This window comes from Anoplopoma fimbria, chromosome 20 (genome assembly GCF_027596085.1).
Source record: "Anoplopoma fimbria isolate UVic2021 breed Golden Eagle Sablefish chromosome 20, Afim_UVic_2022, whole genome shotgun sequence".
Lineage (NCBI taxonomy): Eukaryota > Metazoa > Chordata > Actinopteri > Perciformes > Anoplopomatidae > Anoplopoma > Anoplopoma fimbria.
Genome location: NC_072468.1, coordinates 14,219,287 through 14,242,087, shown reverse-complemented (window position 1 = coordinate 14,242,087; position 22,801 = coordinate 14,219,287). Strand labels below are relative to the sequence as shown.

Sequence of the window (22,801 nt, the reverse complement as noted above, 5' to 3'; positions counted from 1 at the left end):
AAGTTTATTCAAAGGGGTCTTTCTCATTTCCAGATTTTGTGCCTCCTCTATTCCTCACTCCTTGATCCTCGGGTTTGTGACCAGGAAATCTCAGCGCTCTGTCTTGAAGAACATCCCAATTCCTAAAATGTATCTTGAGGAGCGAGGATCAAGGATGGAGGATGGAGGAGGATGGAGGAGGCTTGCCGGAGGAGCTATGAGCGGGGAAACACCGGTGTATCCTTTCCTCAAGTGTTTTTGGCACCCGTAAACAAATAAAAGCGGGGTGCCACACAGCTGTAATGATCTCAAACAACGGCTGGAATCTACAACTGTAACGATCATATTTGTATTCATAAATTGTATTTATCCAAGATGCTTATAGATTCGTGATCAAACGTTCACAGTTTGTGTAGCTCCTGATAAGGCTTTGTTCAAACCACATTCCTAATGACATTCACCTGATACTTATATTATTATACTGAATGTAGGCTCCATCCAATTCAACTGCTATAATCCTGACATGATGTTTGCAAGTGCTTCAAATGATTATGTCAATAGAACATTCCCTTAAATTCAGCGCTAATTAACTGTATTTTATGTTGTCATATAGAAAGACAGGATTAGTTTGTTTGTACATAAAATAGATCAATTAGTCATATTTAATACATGTATTCTTAATTTGTATAGTAGGCCTACTTCTCCTACAAACATTTGTCGTGCTTCACAGAGTTAAATATATGAAGTCTTTATACTATGTTCTTAGTAATTTTTTACTGTGTTCTGTGTCCTGCTCATAAGCGCAGGACCGATTTCTACCGACGAAATGCGTTTGTTTGCAGGTTGTTAAACAGGTAACAGGCTGCAGAGAGAAATACATTTTCTACTCTGGCAGTGATGACAATTTTGTTTCATTATTAATATTAGTACAGTGATGATAACTTTGTTTCATTATTAATATTAGTACAGTGATCATGTGTGCAGACACAAAATCAAAAGTCTCTCCAGCTGTTAAAGCCGACTGACCATCAGAAACGGACGTCGCTTCAAGTGACGCTACAGAGGAAAGGACGTCTCATGTCTCTTAAAACACATTTCCTCGTTTCCTCTCTCCTCGCATTGGTCTCCATGCATCCCTGGTGGGAGGAACTGAGACGCAAGGAAAAGACGCAAGTGAGGGAAACGGGGATGCAAATAAGAGACTTGGGATGTACCCTAAGACGCGAGGCGAGGAGTCAAGGAAATGAATCGAGGATGTTCAAACTGGGATATAAGCATAGGCTATACGAAAGGCCTAAAATAACGACAACATCACCCACACTGCACAGCGCTTGAACGTCATCACAACAGGAAGTGTCTGAGGCTGTGCCGTAACGCTGTCGGTGTGGCAAGAACAAGTGAGTAACACTGCGGTAGTTCAGTGTGTCTACGAGGGAAACGGTTCCCCTTCTGCCGGCGCCCATGGACGACGCCCAGGAACAACACACCCCTATAAGGAAGAAATAAATTCGACGGACGAGGCTTTGTTCCCTCGGTTCTCATCTCGGTGGACCGTTCACCCTATGATGGAACGGGCGATGGAGCAGCTTAACGTACAGCTCAGTCGGCTGACCCGTTCCCTCCGCCGGGCCAGGACCGTTGAACTCCCGGAAGGTAAGCGCACATAATGCTAGAGGCTGAGGTTAAAACGGCTCAGGATAGCCGTGTAACCGATGGGGTCCGTGGGCAGTCATACGGAGGGGTCACACAGCACCTGCCTCGGACCCAGGACTGTCAACCACAGTGTGACTTTATTCTATAGGCTGGAGGTAGAGTCATGTAGCATCCTACCCCGTCATTATCCCTGTCAGCCATAGTGATAGGTTCTATTCTATAGCCGGTGTATGCTAGCTCTGACAGCCTAGCATAGAGGAGCAGACCTCCGGAGGGAGGACCAGGGTTCTGTTATCCTGTCCGTCATGACATTCTCTTCACTGTGATTTTTATGACAAAGCAGACAGCCGGCCTGCACAATGTGTTTTAGATGTTTGCAAATATGTTTATGTGTGATATTATATCTAATTTAATACTAGGAACTAGGAATACCAGACCTGTAGTCACAAATGTGAAGCTGAAATTGATTAATATAAACATAGGGTAACCCATGTTAGTTTGTGTAACATTAATGTGTGGGAATTGTATTGCATCTTACATATGGCTATGTTTATTAATCAATTGATGTTGTGAATATGACATCATACATAACGGCATCATTCCATATAATCAATTAATGTTGTTAATGAATGCAGTGTAGCTTACTGTAACCCTAGAAAGCATAGCTTTTGACTTAACAGCAGAAGCACTGGGGAATAGATGTCAGAGCACTCGATTTGGCCCTCACCTCCTGTTGTGACGTTACAAAAGCAAAACTCAACCCACCCTGGTATTATAAGATAAGATAAGATAAGATAATCCTTTATTAGTCCCGCAGCGGGGAAATTTGCAGACTTACAACAGCGTAGAGTAAAGTGCACACACTCATCCACACGTATCGTCCACAGAGTAAAATAGATATTTTTTCCCCCTTATTGTCGCATGTTGGAAAAGTTGACTCTGTAGAGTTGCTAATGATGCCACCTGGTACAGAACAGGGACCTACCAGACCACGCCCTGTGGTGTCTGTCCTCCTGTCCCATTATGTTCATTTGATATGTTACTCTTTATTCCTATCCAGAAGACATGGAGGGAGAAATTGTTAGATTTGCTAGTTGCTGGAACTGTCACAGAATTATCTATACTTATTTTAGAGTTTTGAGATTTGTTTGTTTAAATTTGCCAATTGATGTATGTCATTAATATTACAGGTTCAAGTGGGTTTTGTGGCTATTATTTAAGTTGTACGTTTTCTAGAGTCTCGTGTCTCTGATCAATTGTATGAGGTCTTTGAAGTCCAGGTACTGGTGAAAAAGATGGTGATGGTGTGTGATACTTTTTGTGATACCATGTGTAATAGTGAAGAGGAGTGCTGTTGAGTTTTGCCATTAGGCGTCTATGTGAGTGTACTTTACTTTTTCCCAGCCACTTGTTACAGAAGATGAGTTGAACAGTGGGCTGGAGACCAGCAGCTGTGCTGGGTCTAAGGCCCCCCGCCTCACCCCCCATACCTCCGGAGAAAAACAAACTCATCGATAATTTTTTGATTTATAAAACACCTTTCACAATTTCTTAGAGCCCAAGAAGTCACCTTTAATGTCTTGTTTTTTTTCAATCAACAGTTCACAACCAGAAGACATTTAAAATAATATAAAACCAGGGAAAGAAGCAATTCCTAATTTTTGAAAAGCTAGAACTAACAAATGTTTTCCCATTTTTTCTTGACAACAACCAATATGATTAATCGTGTATCATAATTGTTAACTAATCATGCCCTACTGATACTGGCAAAATTGTTGACTGTTCCACCACAATGTGTTCTCCTTCAGGGTTTGTTCATTGTCATTCTACAACATAGGCAGCGCGGGCACCTCTCCTCACAGATATTACTGATGCTCGGTAGATGAGCTGTGCACATCCCATGCCTGTTTGTAATGTTTGCAATCAGGAAGCTTTCTGGTGCTCCTCTGTAAAAGTTAACAAAAACTTGGCAGGGGAACTTTGCCTTCTTAAGAAATACAGCCATTTTGGAGGCATTTCTTTCATAACCAGGGTGGAAATTACCATGTCAGGTTCTCTGTGATGCTCTTTAAGTCTAATAGTTGTATATTATATCTTATTGCTCCTTCCACAGACAATGAGACTGCAGTGTACACACTGATGCCAATGGTCATGGCTGACCAGCACAGGTAAGCATCACACATGACAGGAAAGCGTGCTTAGTGTGTCATGGCACAATGAAGAATGCATGTATTGTGGCAATCTTCTGCTTTTGCTAGTAGTCTTTCTTCTCACATCTGTTAGAACTGAGGTAGACTGAATTTGAGTTGTTGTCTACAGAGAAAAATTTACTTTTTCCATCCTGTCTCTAAAAGATCAGTGTCAGAGCTGCTGCTCAACTCCAAGTTTGATGTGAACTACGCCTTTGGACGGGTGAAGAGAAGTCTACTTCACATCGCTGCCAAGTAAGACATTGTTCACTCTGTTCTCGTTCAAGAGTGTGCATACCCTTGAGTTCTACCAGGTCCTTCCTCCCTGTCTGGAGTATTAAATCACAATGTCAACAAAGATGGGGGAGTAGGTTGCACAGTGCACAGTGATGCCCGCCATGACTGTAGCATGGAACATACCAATGTACACCAGCCTCCTCCCTTGCTGAATTTGACTGGTGCAACCGCGACCTGACCGCACGATTGGATGACGAAATGATAGAGCTTCATTTGTCATGGTTCCACGTTGGAAAGCCGCATCAGCAACATGATGCCTGGACACACAAATCCCTGCGGACAGTCTCTCTTATAGATGTTATTTAAGAAGCTGATGGGATTTCAATTCAATTCAATTCAATTCAGTTTATTTTGTATAGCCCAGAATCACAAATTAGCCTCTGAGGGCTTTACAATCTGTACACATGCGACATCCTCTGTCCTTCCCTCACATCGGCACAGGAAAAACTCCCCTAAAAAACCTCTTTAACAGGGAGAAAAAAGGAAGAAACCTATGAGAGAGCGACAGAGGAGGGATCCTTCTCCCAGGATGGACAGAATGCAATAGATGTCATGTGTACAGAATGAACAGCATAGCAGAGATACAACACATTCAATGTATATGACATAAATATTTCATATAATAAGACTACTTATAATAACAGCAGCAATTATTATAGTAGAATTATAATTATGAAATAGGGATAGTAATGTGATTAATAATAATAATCGAAGTAGCAGTGGGTGTCAGTCGGCTCACAGCAGGAGGCACGACTACGGTCCAGGTACCACAACGATTCATGGAAACCTGCAGAGCGAGAAAGCAAAAATGGCTTCAGGGTGGAAGTAAAGCTAAAATAGCAGTCGGTGTCAGCAGGGCCGTAGCAGGATGCACGACCACAGTCCAGGTACAGCCACGATTTATAGAAGCCTGCGAAGCGAGAAAGCACGAAGACTCCAGGGTAGAAGCAAGTCAATAAGCGTAATAGTACAGCGAATAATAATAGTAATGTGCAGGATTTGCCTGCAGTCTGAATGTAGCCAATGTTGCTCTCTGTACAGCTGTGGCTCAGTGGAGTGTCTGGTTCTGCTGCTAAAGAGAGGAGCCAACCCAAACTACCAGGACATCTCCGGCTGTACCCCTCTGCACCTGGCTGCTAGGAATGGGTACGAGCCACACACTAAAACTCTTTTCACATGTTTGTGTTGTGCACAGTTTTTATTCTATAGTAGGTCTGGTGACACTTGCTCCAGTGAGTACACAGTTACACACTTCTTTTGTTATTTGTGGATTTCATGAACACATCATGTGATTCCTTGAGGTCCAGCAAACATGTTGAATGCATTTCCTACCTTATGAATCTTTTGCAAAGCCAAATTTTAATGTATTTAAAATACTGCATTGTTTAAATCTGCAATCACTATTGTGCAGCCGTCTTCCCTGCCTTTTGGTGGGACATTGCTGTCTTCCGTGGCACATTACCGCCAAGTGTGAAACCTGTGCAAGCATGTGTATCTTCATGCATGTGCACGAGACAAACAAAATGGGGACCAAATCCTAAAAAAAGGCTCAACAGCACTACTAAAGGTAGAAGAAAAATAAAACACTGCTGGATACCTTGAACTCTCCTTTAGGAATTCTCCCAGTGGGATGAGTGGGTGACCAGATTTTTATTTTTGTCCTACATTTGGTCTCTCCCTGATTATTCCAGTAATATGTACCATCCGAGACGACCTCCAACCAGTATGCTATTGATGTGTACACATTAGCTGTCTTAAATCACCCAACCATCCAGCGACTGAATAGACACAAATATCAGCATTATTGGGAAGGCTCACCATTCACATCTTTCCTGGAGTTTTTGCTGCTTGATTCTACTGTTACCATAGAGATTAAATGTCCCTGAATGCATCCATTACTCTGATTTTCCTAATATGCTTATTAGACTTCTAGACGTTGTTTGCATGTAGTCACTAGTAGTCACTGGACCTTAAGGGAAGTCTTGGCGTTAAGATGTGTGAAAACAAGTGAGTGAATGTGTGATAACACTGCTACTTACACTTGCTTTCACTGTTGCCTCAGACAGAAGAAGTGTATGGGCAGACTACTGGAATATAATGCTGATGTCAACATCTGCAACAACGAGGGACTGACTGCTGTGAGTTGATTTTAATCCTCTGTTGTATTGAATGCCTTAAAATCATTAGAATCCTAATTGTTAAATACAATATTGCAGTGTTATCTCTGTGAATGGTGGGTAATTAAGTACTGTAGTCAGGATAGTGATTATGAATGTGAACCTCTGTTGCAGATCCACTGGTTGGCAGTGAACGGGAGGACGGAGCTCCTCCATGATCTGGTCCAGCACGTGTCCAACGTGGATGTGGAGGACGCCATGGGACAGACAGCTCTACATGTAGCCTGTCAGAATGGACACAAAACTGTGAGCCAATTTGAAATATCTCTTTCATTGGAAGACAGAGTTAAAAGATTCCTATGCTATATTTATAGCATTGGACCACCACAGGGTTGGTGGTTCGAACCCTGGCCTCTACAGTCAACATGCCGAGGTGTCCTTGAGTGAGACACCTAACCCCAAGTTGCTCCCCGGGCGCTTCTTAGCAGCCCACTGCTCCTCAGGGATGGGTTAAATGCAGAAGGGAAATTTTGTGTATATATGTAACAATGTACAGCGGGTAAAATAAGTATTGAACATGTCACCATTTTTCTCACTAAATATATTTCTAAAGGTGCTATTGACATGAAATTTTCACCAGATGTCGGTAACAACCCAAGTAATCCATACATACAAAGAAAACCAAACAAATAGAGGTCAAATGGCACTGCACATCACCCCAAAAACACCATAACAACAGTGAAGTTTGGAGGTGGGAACATCATGGTGTGGGGCTGTATTTCAGCTACGTCACTGGCAAACTTCATATAATTGAAGGAAGGATAAAAATCTGCTGCCATCTACCAGGATGATGAAGATGAAACGAGGGTGGACATTTCAGCAAGACAATGATCCCAAACCGAAGCCAAGGAAATTCTCAATTGGTTTCAGAGAAAGAAAATAAAGCTGCTAAAATGGCCCAGCCAATCACCTGACTTGAATCCAATAGAAAATCAATGGAAAGAAGTTCATAGAAGAGGCCCACGGAACCTTCAAGATTTGAAGACTGTTTGTGTGGAAGAATGGGCCAAAATCACACCTGAGCAATGCATGCGACTAGTTTCTCCATACAGGAGGCGTGTTGAAGCTGTCATTACCAACAAAGGCTTTTGTATGAAGTTTTAAATCATCATCACCCATTTCAGTAAGCGTGTTCAATACTTTTTCCCTGTGTTTTTCCATTTTATTACACATAACTTCATTTCTGAACTTATTTGTTTTGTTTTCTTTGTATGTATGGATTACTTGGGTTGTTACCGACATCTGGTGAAAATTTCATGTCAATAGCACCTTTAGAAATATATTTACTGAGAAAAATGGTAACGTGTTCAATACTTATTTTACCCGCTGTATGTATGATCAATAAAGCTGATATTCATGATAGTGGACATCAGGAGCAGTATGGCTTCTGAAGGCTTCATGTTAGGTTTTAAGTCCTGAATTTAACACTGAATTTAAAAGTGGGTGCCAGACTTTTGGTTGCCGAAGCTGAAAATATGGTTGCTATTTCTAGTACCCTTGTATTGTGAATGTTAGATAAGTTATATGTCAACTTAATGATGTATATATGACAATACCTATGTATACATAAGTCTTTTTACAGTAACAGAGCAACATTTTTGTAGTTTGTGTTTTATCTGATAGAATTTAGTGCTCAATTCTTAATAGGTAACATGTCCGCCCTCAACTCCTGGCCCAAAATAATAGTAGTGCAGCTGTGCTCTACACAGATCCCTCAAAAGTGTATCCAGCAAGCCACTGGTTGCTTGTTCATTCGCTCTTCCCCTTCCAAATTTTGGTTTCCCAAATATTATAAAGTTGGCTGAGAATACAGTGTTGTAAGGCCTGGTTTTCCTGCCAGGATGTGAACCTGATACCATCAGCTTAGACAGATGTGTGTGTTCAGGAATAGCTTGCCCATCATGCTAAGCCAACAGATCGCTGTCCATTCTCTGAACCTGCATGTGAGTCAGTGTAACAACCATTACAGTCATATGTGTCACAGTGTCGTAACCATACAGGCTTTTGGTTGAGCTATCTACTGTGACCGTAGCATGAGCCAGCCGCAGCAGAGGGTGTGTGGATGGAGCTACTGTCCAAGCTCGGGCCTCCAACACAAGTCAACTTGTTGTGTTTCTTTAGACGGTGTTGTGTCTTCTGGACAGTGGAGCTGACATCAACCGGCCCAACGTCTCTGGAGCCACGCCTCTTTACTTTGCTTGCAGGTGATCTCATTGTGATGTTGTAGATTCATAGTGTGCTCTCAACCTCTCTTAAGGCACGGGGGGAATTTTTTTTTTGTCCTGTCATTGATTTGCACGTAAACTTTCAAAGAGAATGCAAATTTTAAGTGTCATTTTAAGGCACAAGATAGATTTTTCTTAACTTTTGCACTTTTAATATATACATCCACTAATTACTTCCAGTGGAATATATATTAATATGTAACTGCTTAATTTGGCTCAAAGTAAACTCAATAAAATATCTTACAGAAGCCTAGTCCAAGCAATATTTGCTCTGAGTCAGTAGGATCCATAAGTTGGTCCTCTGCCTCCGCGAATCTATTAGAAACTTTTAATGAACATTCTTTGCAACTGGCGCAAATACACATCGCTGTTGGTATCAGTAGTTTAAGGTGAAATATTCGCAGGCCATGTTTTTGTTACGTGTTTCAAACGGTGTATAAAGGCCTTCACTTTAACACTTCCTTTTAACTTTTCAGGAGTAGACATGCACTGATGCACGTACACTTCCGTAACTGTCAGACTCATTAATTCTGGTGTCAGAATACTAATGTAACCCAGAATATTTTGGATAAAAATCTTCTAAAAGAACCATTGAAGAACGAGTATATGACCTTCCATTACTGTTTTATTCTGTAGCCATGGCCAAAGAGACACAGCACAGATCCTACTCTCTCGAGGTGCCAAATACCTTGCTGACAAGAATGGGATCACTCCTCTGGATCTCTGTGTGCAGGTGAGGTTTTTTAAACCACCTTTTCCTCTCAGTGTTGTGCAGTTCTTGTGGTTACTGTCCCACCTTTCGTGTGTTCAGGGTGGATATGGGGAGACCTGCGAGATCCTCATCCAGCACCACGGCCGGCTTTTCCAGACCCTCATCCAGATGACACAAAATGATGAAATGAAAGAGAACATGGTATGACCAGTTTGTGTCCTCATTCATCGATAAGCCCTGTGAAAACACTGACACGTGTGTCTGTGCAGCTCCGGCAGGTTCTGGAACATGTATCTCAGCAGAGTGACAGTCATTACCAGAGGATCTTGACAAGTCTTGCTGAAGTGGCTACCACTAATGGACACAAGCTTCTCAGGTATAATTGTACATATTTGATTCACATATTTGCTTTCTTTTCCTTATTTATTTGATGTTGTGTACATATTAATATTTTTATACATTACCTTTTTTTTTATTGATTTATAATTAATAGTTAGGAATCAATCAACATTTTTTGGAGTTCACTTTCTTTTTAAGTGAGACGTTCACATTATTGCAAGCATAAAGACTGTAAGTAGGAGGAAACAGCTTGCTGGCTCTTTCCAAAGTATGTATCTCATTTCTTAAAACCAAACTGTAAATAGAGCAATTTGTGGTTTCAATCATCTTATTACATCATAGACTGTAAATAAGAAGTGGCCATAGTCACTGTGACGTCACCCATTTGTTTGTGGACTACGTTTTGTAGCCTTAAGTTCAGCATTTGGCCGGTGCCTTCTCAATATTTGGAGGGTGGAGTTACAATTGAACCCTGATATTTAAATTGGCCAAATTGTTACATTTAACTTAAATGAACTAAAAAGGCACCGTGAAAGGGTCGAAGTTCTAAGACGAAAAACATGGACAACAACCAGAATTTACAACGCCGTGGTAAAAACCTGTCAATCACAATGTAACCCCGCCCTAAAGCATACCCTGCTTTATGGTCTATTTGATGGACCATAATTTAAATGAACATCATGCTGTATTGAAGAAGACTTTAAACTAGAGATTGAGACCATAAACTCATGTTTACTGAGGGAATAAATCAAGAGAGAAGTAGAGTCATTTTCTCATAGACTTCTATACAACCAGAGGAGTCGCCCCCTGATGGCCATTTCAATTATTGCAGGTCTGGAAGATCTTTATACAACATTCTGAACATTATTCCTCGTTTGTCCTCTGGTCATCCTCAGCCTGTCCAGCAGTTATGAAGCCCAAATGAAGAGTCTGCTGAGAATCGTTCGTATTCTCTGCCATGTGTTCCGCCTGGGGCCTTCATCACCCAACAATGGCAACGACATGGGCTACAATGGCAACAAGACACCTCGCAGCCAGGTCTTTAAGGTAAGTAGGAGCTGTACATATGGTATATTGTACTCTGCAGGTTCTGTAAGAACCACTGGGTAGGCTGCTGGAATGGAAGTAAACTTTATGTTATTCGCAGAAGTGTGAGATTTAACCAACCAAACCAACATTTTTTTATTTTTGTCAAAACTGATGATCACCAATTCAAATTATGATCTGGTCAATGCTTAATTCTGGGATATTTGACCGGATAGTACGCATATCCAAAGGACAGGAATATCAATGCTAATATGTTCTAATAACGTTTTTTTATTGACCATTCAGGGAACTTGGAGGTCAACAACAACAGGTGACAACAATTGAGAAGTAAAACAATATGATCAACAAACGGGCTGTTAAATATCTTGGAGGCGACATGAATAATGTTATTGAGGAGAGAGGCTCACTTTGACCAATATATCCAACAATAATGGCTTATAACAAATAAATCAGTATCAGCATGCTATCTACGGCGATTAAGTGACAGGACATGTCACTGCAATTTAGACAATGTTTCTAAATTAACTTATTTCTTTGATATTTCTGCAGAGTTTGTCAGAACACTAACATGTTTATTTTTGCACAGTAGAATGTCCTGCTCAATACAATAATTTGTCACAAATCTTTACGAACCACATTTAAGTGACAACTATTAAAAAAACAAAGAAAGAAAGACATTGCTGTTGATTTGAAAAAAAAAAAGAAAAGTTCCCCAATAACTATATTGTCCTGAAAATCCAGTATATGCATGCTTTACTCCAGCTTTGGGAATTGAATTGAAATGGCTCTCTGGTTTAAGTAGTGACTTTCAGCTTTTAAGGGTGTTTATTTTTGAGGTTGATAAGAGTGGTGAGAGTGAACGACAACACTGAGCTAAAAGCACCATAAAGCTGCAGAGTCGGTGAAAGTTATCTGTGGGCTGGTCACTACGAGTGACTCCTTTCACACAACACATAGTCATGTGAGCCGGTTACTACAGCTTTAAAGCACTTATGTGTAGGGTTTTGAAAATGTTTGGCTTTGGTTAGTCCTAGTGTTAGTAACAAAAACAACACTGGGGCAATAGTGGAACTTTGTGTTAATTGCTTCTTTTATAGGAAGATAGCTGGTAACGCTTCATAACATGTTATCTTGATCACACTGACTTGACTGTATGTCCTTTCAACCAAAAACAGCCCAAATAAGAATGACTCCATTGGTTGCAGATGTGTGCGAGACAGATGGAGGTGGAGACGGTACAAAAAGATGAATGTTCCTGGACAGGTTCTGCTGTCTTTGATGTGAGCCATGGACATTTTTATCATTTGCAGCTGAAATTTGGGAAACATGATCTCTGGAACCCTACAATCCCATAATCATACTTACTATTGTCAAGGTAGCTGGGTGTTTACATTTAATCTCCCACTGAACGGAAATCTGAAAGATGATTTTCTCATATATTTCATGTTCCATTTGAAAATGATAGCCACTGTGGTATTTTGGTGGGTTTGGGGAATATGGATAAAATTGTCTTGTCATTTTTAATTGCAATGCAGTATATCATGATATTACCATCTAAAATGATATGTAATTATAACAGTTTATACAATTCTGTAAATGTAATATCATTATAAAGCAGTTCTGCTCAATGATTTGCATCACTGGCTGCACATCTAACAGACACAAAAAAAAGTGGCAGTGACTTGGGTAGAGATTGTATAGCAATATATCTATAAGTATGACATGTTTCATAGTATTGTGTTTATTTTAATATTGCCCAACCAATACATTTTTACTGCTCATTAAAAACCTTTCTTAAATGATTGCTGTGGCATTAACCCAAACAATTCTAGTCATGTTTGACTTCTTTAAAGGGTTTTTCTTTCAAGTAACAGAGAAAAACATATCCAGCCACACAGATAGTTCAGGTTTTATTTTGTTTTGACACACACCTGTCTTCCAGATTTCTGCCTCCACAAAAATACAGAGACGATGATGAGTTTTCATAGGGACTATTTCTTCTATAGGAAGTAGTTCCAAACTACAGACCAGAGAATGTGGATTATGCAGAGAAACAAGGACACCATTTCACCAGATGTTATTGTTCACCCTTTCAGTTGTAATTGTTTCACTGTTATAAGCTCTACAAACAAAATTCAATTCACATCCAGTGTATTTACGTGGAGACAAAACAATCAGAGACAAAAAATATTCACAACTTTGTGTTGCGAGATAGCACATAAATAAAATCTATATTTTTGTTATTTGGATGAACCGGCCCATTGAAAGAAAACATCTGTGCTGGTGCAACTGACTGGGTATCTTCAGCTCCTTGAAAATTCCGATAATGTTCCTTACATTGACCTTTAGTAGACTCAAAATTTTCATGGCTTGTACTCACTTGGATGAAGGTCATTAGTCTTAACTCAACACAGACAACGAGCAAATGTCATGGAGGACTTCCTTGGTTTTCTCTGTGTGTCTCTCACCTCCTGTCTGTGTCTCTGCAGCCATTGGAGCTGCTGTGGCACTCCCTGGATGAGTGGCTGGTGCTCATCTCCACAGAGCTGGAGAAGAACAGGAGGAACCCATCTTCCTCCTCCTCCAGCAGCGAGATAGCCTCTCTGCTTCTCAAACAACGGGAGGTCGACCACTCCGGCTCCAAGCCGAAGGTGCCCTCCCTGCTGGACCCTGAAGCCGTCATGGAAGCAGAGGTGTATGCCGACGGGGAGGACGTCATCTCCATGACAGCCAGTCGGCTCAGTGCAGTGATCCAGGCCTTCTATATGTGCTTCTCCTGTCAGATGCCACAAGGGTCTGTGATCAGTCTTCATCTGTCTGCTGTCACCAATGATCAGTTTACAAAGACCGATGTGGTTTCGCTTACTTCTGACATTCTACTACTATTATAGCCACAACTAGCTAAAACTAATACTGCTGGTACTGCCACCTATTGACATACTATTACTGCTATAGCAACAACTAGTACTGCTGCTAACACTACTCCTATTATTCCTTAAGTGCTACTACTACTGCTATAGCCGCAACCACAATAACTAATGTTGGTACTACTACTACTACTGATATTACTTCTGACATACTATTGCCATTGCCCTAACCACAAGTACTGTTGCTGGTATAACTACCACTTCTTATGCTGGTACTACCTCTGCTAGTACTTATGACGTACCACTTCTGCAATAGCCACAATTACAAAAGCGGTTACAACTACTGTTACTACTTTTGATGTACTACTACTGCTATAGCTACACCTACAACTATAACTGCTGGTTCTACTGCTACTACTAGTAGTACTACTTCTACTTCGGACATGATATACTGCGATAACTACGACCACTACTACCACTGCAGTAACTACTAATGCTATTACTTTTAACATACTGCTACAGCATCAGCCAAAACTACAACTGCTAAAACTGGTACTACTTCTTAATCTACTTCTGACATACTACTGCTATAGCCACAACTACAACTTCTACTGCTGGTACTACTAACGCTATTACGAAATATTTTGAAATACAACTACTGTGATAGCCGCAACCACTTATTCTGGAACTACTGCTTTTACCTCTGCTATAGCTTTAACTACAATTGCTTGTACTATTACAGCCACTTTTGCTTTACTAGTACTGACACTAATACTGCAACTTTAACTACTACTGCTGATCATTTTACTTTTAACACAACTTCTGTTGCCGGTACCACTACCACTACACTGCCGGTACTAGTAAGAGGATATTATTTGGATAAGATAGTCCTTTATTACTCCCATAACAGGAAATATGCAGCTTTATGCGGCAAAGGGGACAGGGACATTAGTATAGAAAAGTATATATATATATAGCAAAATAGTAAATACATAATAAATTAGTTCATATGTCCAATCCGATCTGATGCATAGTTTTCATAAGCTCCATTTTCAGCCCAGCATCCATAGTTGGGCTCAGAGTCCAACACTTTGTTGACACTGGGCATGAGGTGAAAGCAGCAGCAGCAGCAGCTTCAGTCCTGTGTCACAGCCAGATGTGTTCAGCAGCCTCATGTGTTCAGCAGCCTCATGTGTTCAGCAGCCACATGTGTTCAACAGCCACATGTGTTCAGCAGCCACATGTGTTCGCTCTATTTCGGCACAAAGGATGAGAGTAATAGCCTTCACACTCACGGGCAACTAACTAGAAAACAATTGATTAACTGATTAACCTAACCAACAGTAACATGCACCTCCCACACAGAAGGACCAGCAGCCACCAGGTTTGACCCCTGAACCCACCTGCTGTGAGGCTTCTGTGCTGAACTCTGCTGGACTACAACTGCTACTAGTACTAGAACACTGATCACTACTACTACTTTATTTATGTGCCCTGCTGCTACTTCCCATTGACAACCTGTGTAGTGTGGTTCAGTGTTGCAGGAATTGAGTAAACTTGAAGGCTTTTCAGAGTCTGAGACTGTGGGCCTCCCCTCAAACCCCCTCAGTTTTCTTAACTAGTGTTGCTCAAGTCCTGTATGCCTCATGGATAATGATTATGGTATTTGATCCCCTAGACACTCTCCAATGGAGCCACAATAGCCTAACATTGCAGTTTAGCAAAACTCCAGACTACACCAAATACATAAGAAAGCTTCTAAGGCATTTGTTAGTTTCTGACTCTGGGAATGTTGGAAAAACAGTAGTATTCCCCAAAACTACTGCATCATCTCTGCACTTTCTACCTTCCCATCTCTTGAACCAAACAACATACATTTAGGCTATTCCATTTCAATCTTTTGAAACTGTTGGGCAGGTCTGCCTCCCACTTTGAAAACCTCTGATCTAGATGTAGTTGTAAAATCCATCAGCAAGTGATTTCTTCTATTATTAGCCAACATCATTTTCAGTTTAGAAGCCATTTCAGATAGAAATGAATGAAATTGTAGAACACATGCTGTTGCTGAGATGATATTGCTGTCGGTCTTTTCTCCTGCCTCACTTCCTCATTCTTCACCTCCCTTTCTTTCCTCACCCAGAATGACATCCCCTCGCTTTATTGAGTTTGTCTGCAAGCATGATGAGGTGCTCAAGTGTTTTGTTACCAGGTAAGTCGATGTGGCCCTATGCCAGACCTCCACCTCTCCGCAGAGCACCTAGAGACTGGCTATTGATCCAGTAACTACTTTTTTCTGTTATCTCTTTGTTCTCTCACTTCCCCCTAACCTGTTTCTTGCATCATTCATCCTTCGGCCTCTCTTTTTCAGGAATCCAAAGATCATCTTTAATCACTTCCATTTCCTCCTGGAGTGTCCGGAGTTGATGTCACGCTTCATGCACATTATCAAGGCCCAGGTAAGACATGATGAATTATTTCCTTCAATGTTTTCCAGGGACTGGATACGGAAGCATACGTTTGGAAGCTAACTTCAGTCTGCCAGAAAACATGGTCTGTTCTTTTCTGAGCAGGAAGTAACCATTGTATTTAGTCAGAGGGTGTTCACTTTAAGTATGTGGCAAACAACTTCCGAAAACCTTTTTTCATATTTTTGTTGCTTTAATGTTTTCTTCTTATAGTTGAACGGTTGATTACTACTGCTACACAGTGAACCATGGCAATATAAGGTAGATTTTAGGAAGTTTTCTCATCTTGTCCTTTAAACCAACTAAACTCAGACCTTTTAAACTAACATAAAGTGACTTAATTATTGTTACGTTCATATTGTCAGTTCATTGGAAAATAAATTAGTTCTGTATTTGGTCCTCTTTAGCTCTGCCAGTCGGCAGCTTCTGCCCATTGCAAACGGGATTTGTTCTGTGTGGCCTTATCAGGGATTGCCGACTAAAAGCATTAATGCCCATCTCCTGATCTTATATTTTGACTTGGATCAAACGGGGCATCCCTAACGACGGTTTATGGCACGCACACTTAAAGCCAATCGTACTCCGTCTTCCTTTGTGGTCAGAGAGTGGTTCGTTTCAGAGGGGTCTCAATTATTTTGGTGTTCATACACAGTGCGCATGGAAAATGCTGACAAGTCGCTTTGATGGTTTGGAGGGCTGAAAGGAACCACGTGTGAACACACCCCTTAGTGTACATATAAAGGCGGTACGGATCTCATAATCTAAAGTAATAGTCATCTACTTAACATCTATGTCAGCTGAAGCCCCATTCCAGTAACTCTAACCCTATAGGGTTATGGCCATATTTGCAACTTTTTGCTTTCTAAAATGGTCTACATGCTTTCCTGAGGCAAAAGGTAACATTTTCAATAGTTACAATTAGTTTGAATTAGTTTCAAGCAGTCTAAAATGCAACCAAAATTAATTTGCATATACTGGGCATTTTATAGACTAAACAATAACTCAATAAGAAAATTAATATAATAATTATCATAGACCAGATCAATCATGCATATGAAAGTAAGATGCAATATGCATCATTGAATGTGAGCTGAAAGCCAAAAATGAGTAATCTTGCACCTTTAAAAACTCAAGTAATGAAATCTTTATTGGCCTTAAGAATCCAGTGTCCTTTTCTGCAATTTCTTGTTTTTCATTGGCCAACATGTATGCTGATAAGGATGCATCTGTGATGAATTAACTTAACATATAGACTCTTATATTAACTTTTCCAATTTATCAGGCGTCTTATGTTACATTTTTTATTAAAGGTTCTTCTCACCCTGTTTCTTGTCAGGACCTTGTAAAAACAGTCATAATTTATTAGTAAAATAAACAACATTTTAACTTTCTACTTCATTCTCTACTTTGATGTCCCTCTGTGTCTTTATGATTGTGTCTAGAGTTTTAATGGAAAGTGACTTTGAAAGTCCTGTCTTCACTTCAGGATAATTTAACAATGTTACAACCATGGCAATAATACTTGTCTTAAATTCCATTTATATGGCTTCATAAATTGTAAGTGCTGCTTTGAGTTGTGTGCTGTTCCCTTACTCTTCAGTATTCATATTTGAGCTGCAGCAGTGGAGCCTTGTTACCCATGGATTATGGCTCGCCTGGGAGCAGACCCTTGTTTTAATTACAGACTTTAACCTGCTGAATTTGATTTCATCTCCTGATTCCTCTCTCAGTAAGGCCCCAGGGGGAAAGCCTTTCTCTCACTTCCATGCTCATCCCTCATTCTCCCCCCAACACTTAGAGAACAAAGGCATATATTATGCAAATGGAACCAGCCTCATTTCTGTATTACAGACAAGTTTTTCAGAACCGAGGGCTTCCTGAGCCGTCGGTCGAGACTGAAAGATCCACAGTCTGATAGTAGAAATCACAGAGAAGTGGTAATTACTGTAGGAAAGTGCTGTGCGGTATGGGCTGAATTTTTGTTTTCTCTCTCAGCCCTTTAAGGATCGCTGTGAATGGTTCTATGAGCATCTGCTGGCCGGCCAGCCAGATTCAGACATGGTTCATCGTCCTGTCAACGAGAACGACATCCTGCTCATCCACAGAGGTACGATGGCTCCTCTTCATACGTGAACAGAGGAAGTGTATAGGGGTGAGAAGATCACACCAAAATCCATTCAAAGATTTCATTTACACATTAAATGAACACAGAATGAGCAAAGGTGGATATGTTCAACTAAATGACTTCATTAGAGTTAACCATGAAGTCCATTGGAATTAACCTCCTATGAAACACTAATTGTGTCATGCCGACCAACCACTGTTTAAAAAAAATTCTAGAGTGTATGAAGCTCTTATGTCGACTTTATTATTACCTGATTTGGATAGATTCAGAATTAGATCGTAGAATGAACTGGAATGAAAATATTTTTTTTACACCGCACTTGGCAGTGCCCTAAACTTCAGAGGTTTTGATACCCTATCCAGTATTCATGGTATTGACTTTCTATTGGACCTGGAGACTTAAATGGGTAACTTCACTAGATCAAAACTTAGAAATAGCCACACTATAAAGCTCACAGAAATCCTGCTGGTCATTGCTACAAAATGTATTGCGTTAAAATGAAAATCAGATGCCTCTATCTCAAATGGAATGTGGCTCCCTGAAATAAATAGTTGTATATTTTTAGAGAAAATAACTTATTGTTTAAGTAACAACAAGGATTATATGGGTAATCTCCCACCGCACCAAATTAATAGTGTCTTGTGTTTATTAATCTTGTTCTGGTGATTTGATTGATTACCTGATCCTTGGTCTCTCTATGGTTGTTTAGTTATATCATTTTATTGTCATTGTTGTTTATTTAATGTTAAATTTGAGTTGTTTTTTTGTTGTCTTGTTTACTTTGTACTGTTATTTATTATTTAATGGCTACTTGTGATTGTCTTTGATAAAGCAAAAAAATATATTTTACAAGTGTACGAGTGAGATGATAAAAAGCTAAAAAGAAAGACCAGTTTAAGTAATAAAATCATGACTTCATAATACTATGAGACATCTCAGATATTTTTATGCATTGCTAATGTCAGTCCAAAAGACGCCAAGGGCCTTAGGGTTCTCCATATCTCTTGAATGTTTACTTCTATAGTAGACTAATTATTTTTTTATCTCACTTACAGATACCATATTCAGGAGTAGCTGTGAGATGGTTTCCAAGTCCAGCAATGAGAAACTCAAACAGGGCATTGCTGTTCGCTTCCACGGAGAGGAGGGGATGGTGGGTTTCTAAATTCATATAACACTGCATGAGTTCATAGTAATGAAACACCTGTTTGAGTTGCCATGTCTCATGTTACCGACAGCAGTGAGCCGTGCTGAATGTATCTGTATGTTACAGGGCCAGGGTGTGGTTCGGGAGTGGTTTGATATCCTGTCCAATGAGATCATCAATCCAGACTACGCTCTGTTCACTCAGTCAGCTGATGGTACGTGACATTTGCCTTACTGTGATAACATTTAGCTGGAAAAGCAGATCTCAATCATGTAGAATAAAGTTGTATGTTTGAATGTGTGTGATCTACAGGTACAACTTTTCAGCCCAACAGCAACTCCTCGGTGAACCCGGACCATCTGAACTACTTCCAGTTCGCAGGTCACATCCTGGGTCTGGCTTTGTACCACCGACAGCTGGTCAACATCTACTTCACCCGCTCCTTCTATAAACATATTCTGGGTAAGAGAACACAGGCATATGTGTGAATTTGAGTGAAACTAGTGTGTTGGTTTACAATATATAATATAAGGGATCAATTGCCCTTCACTCTTAAAATAAGCTTAATGCAGTCAGTAAGAAAAATCTGCTCATATCAGTCAAACTGGAACGCACATGCATCATACATACACTGCTGAAATCAGTGTGACTCGCTCTTTCCGTTGATTGTGTAGCCAAATAATAAATTATATAAAAAAGACGGTCCTTATAACTACGGATCTTGTCTCAAAATCATAAAGATCTGTCTGAGACAGACATGAAACCAGGCAACTGGAGTGTCCTTAATACCAACACTGGAACTCAAATCAACCAGAATTAACTGAGAAGCATCAGACTTTTTTTTGAAAAAAGATCAGTTTGAAACTGGTCCAAAATATATATTTTTGTACATGTAAAAGGTCTGTAGAGTGTAAAACCTGAAGTCCGCGCCTAAAAGGAGTTACCCTCCCCCTTAGAATCACTGCTCCTGAGCTGTCTGAAACGGCTCCATTGAATTATCTCCTTCACTTCTGTAACTTTATGAGGTCATAATGTTACGGAAGTCCCGTAAAAAGGCTTCCGGCTAGTTTGGCCCTCACACAACAAAAGAGAGAGAGACTGAGCTGAAGCTCTGGCGGAAAGGTTTTTTGAAATGTGGAACGTTGACCAATCACAACAGAGTGGGCTAGCTGACCAATTAGGGCAGACTTCTTTTTCTGGAGGGAGGAGCAAGCGCTACAACGGAGCATTTCAGAGAGAGGGTGAGAAGAGGTGCTGCAGGACAGCCAGGATGAGAAAAACAAGGAGGATTATGAGCATTAACGTATGTAAACATGTTGTAACTGTAACTTGAAAATAGCATAATAGGGCCTGTTTTACTGATCGCTAATTGGCCAAAATCAGGCTTTTTAAGGTATTAAGAGATTCCTCGCGTTTGTCTTTTTTCAGCATCAGTGCTTAGCAGCAGAGCTACACCTCTGCCATTTTGGACTGATATGAAGGCAATTACCATTACTTCAAAGGAAGCCAGCAAAACGTCTGCCTGTTGTTTTGCTGGCATCTTTTAGGTTTATTTTTATGCATGTTTTAAGTTTCACATGGGAGTGCAGAATGTGTTTTTATATATATATATATATATATGGCATTTATATATGTTATAATTTCACAGAGAGAGAGAGAGAGAGAGAGAGAGAGAGAGAGAGAGAGAGAGAGAGAGAGAGAGAGAGAGAGAGAGAGAGAGAGAGAGAGAGAGAGAGAGAGAGAGAGAGAGAGAGAACTTCTAAAATAGATAGTATAATATAATAGGCCACAGATCATGGATCCAATAAATCAGAGACCCCCCCCCCAAGTAAGGGTATCACAGGCAGGGGCAGCTAACAACTGCAGGCAGGAAGCGGGAGCAAGGTATGGGCCATTACAGCATTGTGATAAGATACATTAAAGTCTAGAAATTTGTTTTTATTGAGAGAAACATAATCAGACAACCTAAGGTCAAGGGTATGTTCCCTATTAAGAGTAGGAATTTTAACATACTGTTAAAGAACAAAAGACATCAAACATCTATATTTAAATCACCAGGGATAGGAACAATCATAATTGACCAAAATAAATGACAGAATCTCAGAAAATTCTTGAATAAAACCAGTGTTCGCTTTGGGCACCAATAGATTTAAACTCTCTATACCAGATGCTTGACATTTCAAATAAAACCCAAAAGAAGAATAAATATTTAAGCTAGGGTTGGTAATCTTTCGAATTTTGCAAGAGTAGGCTATATATTGAAAATGATCCAACCTTAAAACCCAGCCCACTGTTGCCAACTCTGTTCCAATTAAAGTAGCTAGCAGCGCTTGATCCAAAAATTACTAAATCTAGCAAGAAAGTCGCCAAGTCAGCAACACTCATAGCCTGTCCCTTCAGGCCTCCCTCCAAAGACACTCCCCTAAAATGATCATTATGAATATAAACAACCAACATGGCTATTGTTAGTACTCACAGCTATCAAGCTAGCAGCTTGTAGAAGACTTCGGTGATGAGCAATCAGTGAACTGGCAGATTACGCACAGGCAGGTATCTCGTCAAATCATTACATTCAGGCCGAATGAAATAATTTGACTGACTTTGTTGGGGATGTAATTAGAATTCCACAAACATATTTGTAGTTGTTATTTAAAATGATAGCTACACCACAGCCAGACAGCCTAGCTTGATTAAAACAAGAGTAAAATGGGAAATGGACTGTACTTGCACAACTCCTTCCTAGTCTTCTGACCACTCAAAGCACTTTAACACTATGTGTCGTCATTCACCCATTCACACCCAAAATACACTGATGACAACCCGCTACAAATCCCCTTAGTAGTTAGGGGACAAAGTATCCAATGCTGCACCAGGACTCAGTGATAAATAATAAATCAATATTGTTGACATGATAACATTTATGAGCAGGTATCCCGGTGAACTACCAGGATGTGTCATCCATTGATCCAGAGTACGCGAAGAACCTGCAGTGGATCCTAGACAACGACATCAGTGACCTGGGTCTGGAGCTCACCTTCTCTGTGGAGACGGATGTGTTTGGGGCGATGGAGGAAGTGCCGCTCAAACCAGGAGGGACCAGCATCCTGGTCACCCAGGACAACAAGGTCAGTCCCCACAAACACACAGGCATAATGTCTCCCAGTGTCAACATAACATAACACAACCAATTGTTTAAGTTATAGGTGGTATGCCTTATTTGACATATTTCTTTGATACTTTCTTATAAAGTGTCCTGCTTAAAAGAAAATAATTTGTTTGTAGTTCTAGGTAAAACAGAAACAAACCCATTTAAACAGTGTTTCTAATCCTGGGGCTTGGCTACCCCAAAGGGGGTCGTGACTTGTTTATTAGGGTGGGAATGAAAAAAAACTGCTTCTTTTGAAGTCTAAATAAGTTGGTTTCCACTGAACATTTGAACAGTATTTAATTTTAGACACATTTGTTCTGTAGGAAAAATGTTGTTATAATTGTGCTCTTTGTATGTGCGGGCATGATTCAAGTATCACTACTCAATTTCAAAGAAGTAAGCCACTGTTTCCAAGTAAGCTCCTGGTAGGT

General features: G+C 40.3%; 1 protein-coding gene across 3 annotated transcripts in view; it reads left to right on the top strand.

The window, feature by feature from the left end:
- The first annotated feature begins 1,109 nt into the window (after nucleotides 1–1,109).
- hace1 (HECT domain and ankyrin repeat containing E3 ubiquitin protein ligase 1) overlaps nucleotides 1,110–22,801 on the top strand; it is a 33,661-nt gene continuing 11,969 nt past the window's right edge. For 2 of the 3 annotated variants that reach the window (XR_008532160.1, XM_054622448.1), the window contains exons 1-20: nucleotides 1,110–1,632; nucleotides 3,746–3,800; nucleotides 3,987–4,076; nucleotides 5,160–5,264; nucleotides 6,181–6,256; nucleotides 6,410–6,541; nucleotides 8,417–8,499; nucleotides 9,157–9,253; nucleotides 9,332–9,433; nucleotides 9,502–9,608; nucleotides 10,468–10,618; nucleotides 11,824–11,898; nucleotides 13,108–13,412; nucleotides 15,626–15,694; nucleotides 15,854–15,941; nucleotides 17,946–18,057; nucleotides 19,131–19,228; nucleotides 19,349–19,436; nucleotides 19,535–19,684; nucleotides 22,151–22,347. Coding sequence is in view for 2 of the 3 variants with exons in the window: in XM_054622448.1 (XP_054478423.1) it covers nucleotides 1,542–1,632; nucleotides 3,746–3,800; nucleotides 3,987–4,076; nucleotides 5,160–5,264; nucleotides 6,181–6,256; nucleotides 6,410–6,541; nucleotides 8,417–8,499; nucleotides 9,157–9,253; nucleotides 9,332–9,433; nucleotides 9,502–9,608; nucleotides 10,468–10,618; nucleotides 11,824–11,898; nucleotides 13,108–13,412; nucleotides 15,626–15,694; nucleotides 15,854–15,941; nucleotides 17,946–18,057; nucleotides 19,131–19,228; nucleotides 19,349–19,436; nucleotides 19,535–19,684; nucleotides 22,151–22,347 (2,271 nt within the window). In the remaining variant the exon portion in view is untranslated. The remainder of the gene's footprint in view (nucleotides 1,633–3,745; nucleotides 3,801–3,986; nucleotides 4,077–5,159; nucleotides 5,265–6,180; nucleotides 6,257–6,409; nucleotides 6,542–8,416; nucleotides 8,500–9,156; nucleotides 9,254–9,331; nucleotides 9,434–9,501; nucleotides 9,609–10,467; nucleotides 10,619–11,823; nucleotides 11,899–13,107; nucleotides 13,413–15,625; nucleotides 15,695–15,853; nucleotides 15,942–17,945; nucleotides 18,058–19,130; nucleotides 19,229–19,348; nucleotides 19,437–19,534; nucleotides 19,685–22,150; nucleotides 22,348–22,801) is intronic. The other variant, XM_054622449.1, reaches the window with a different exon arrangement.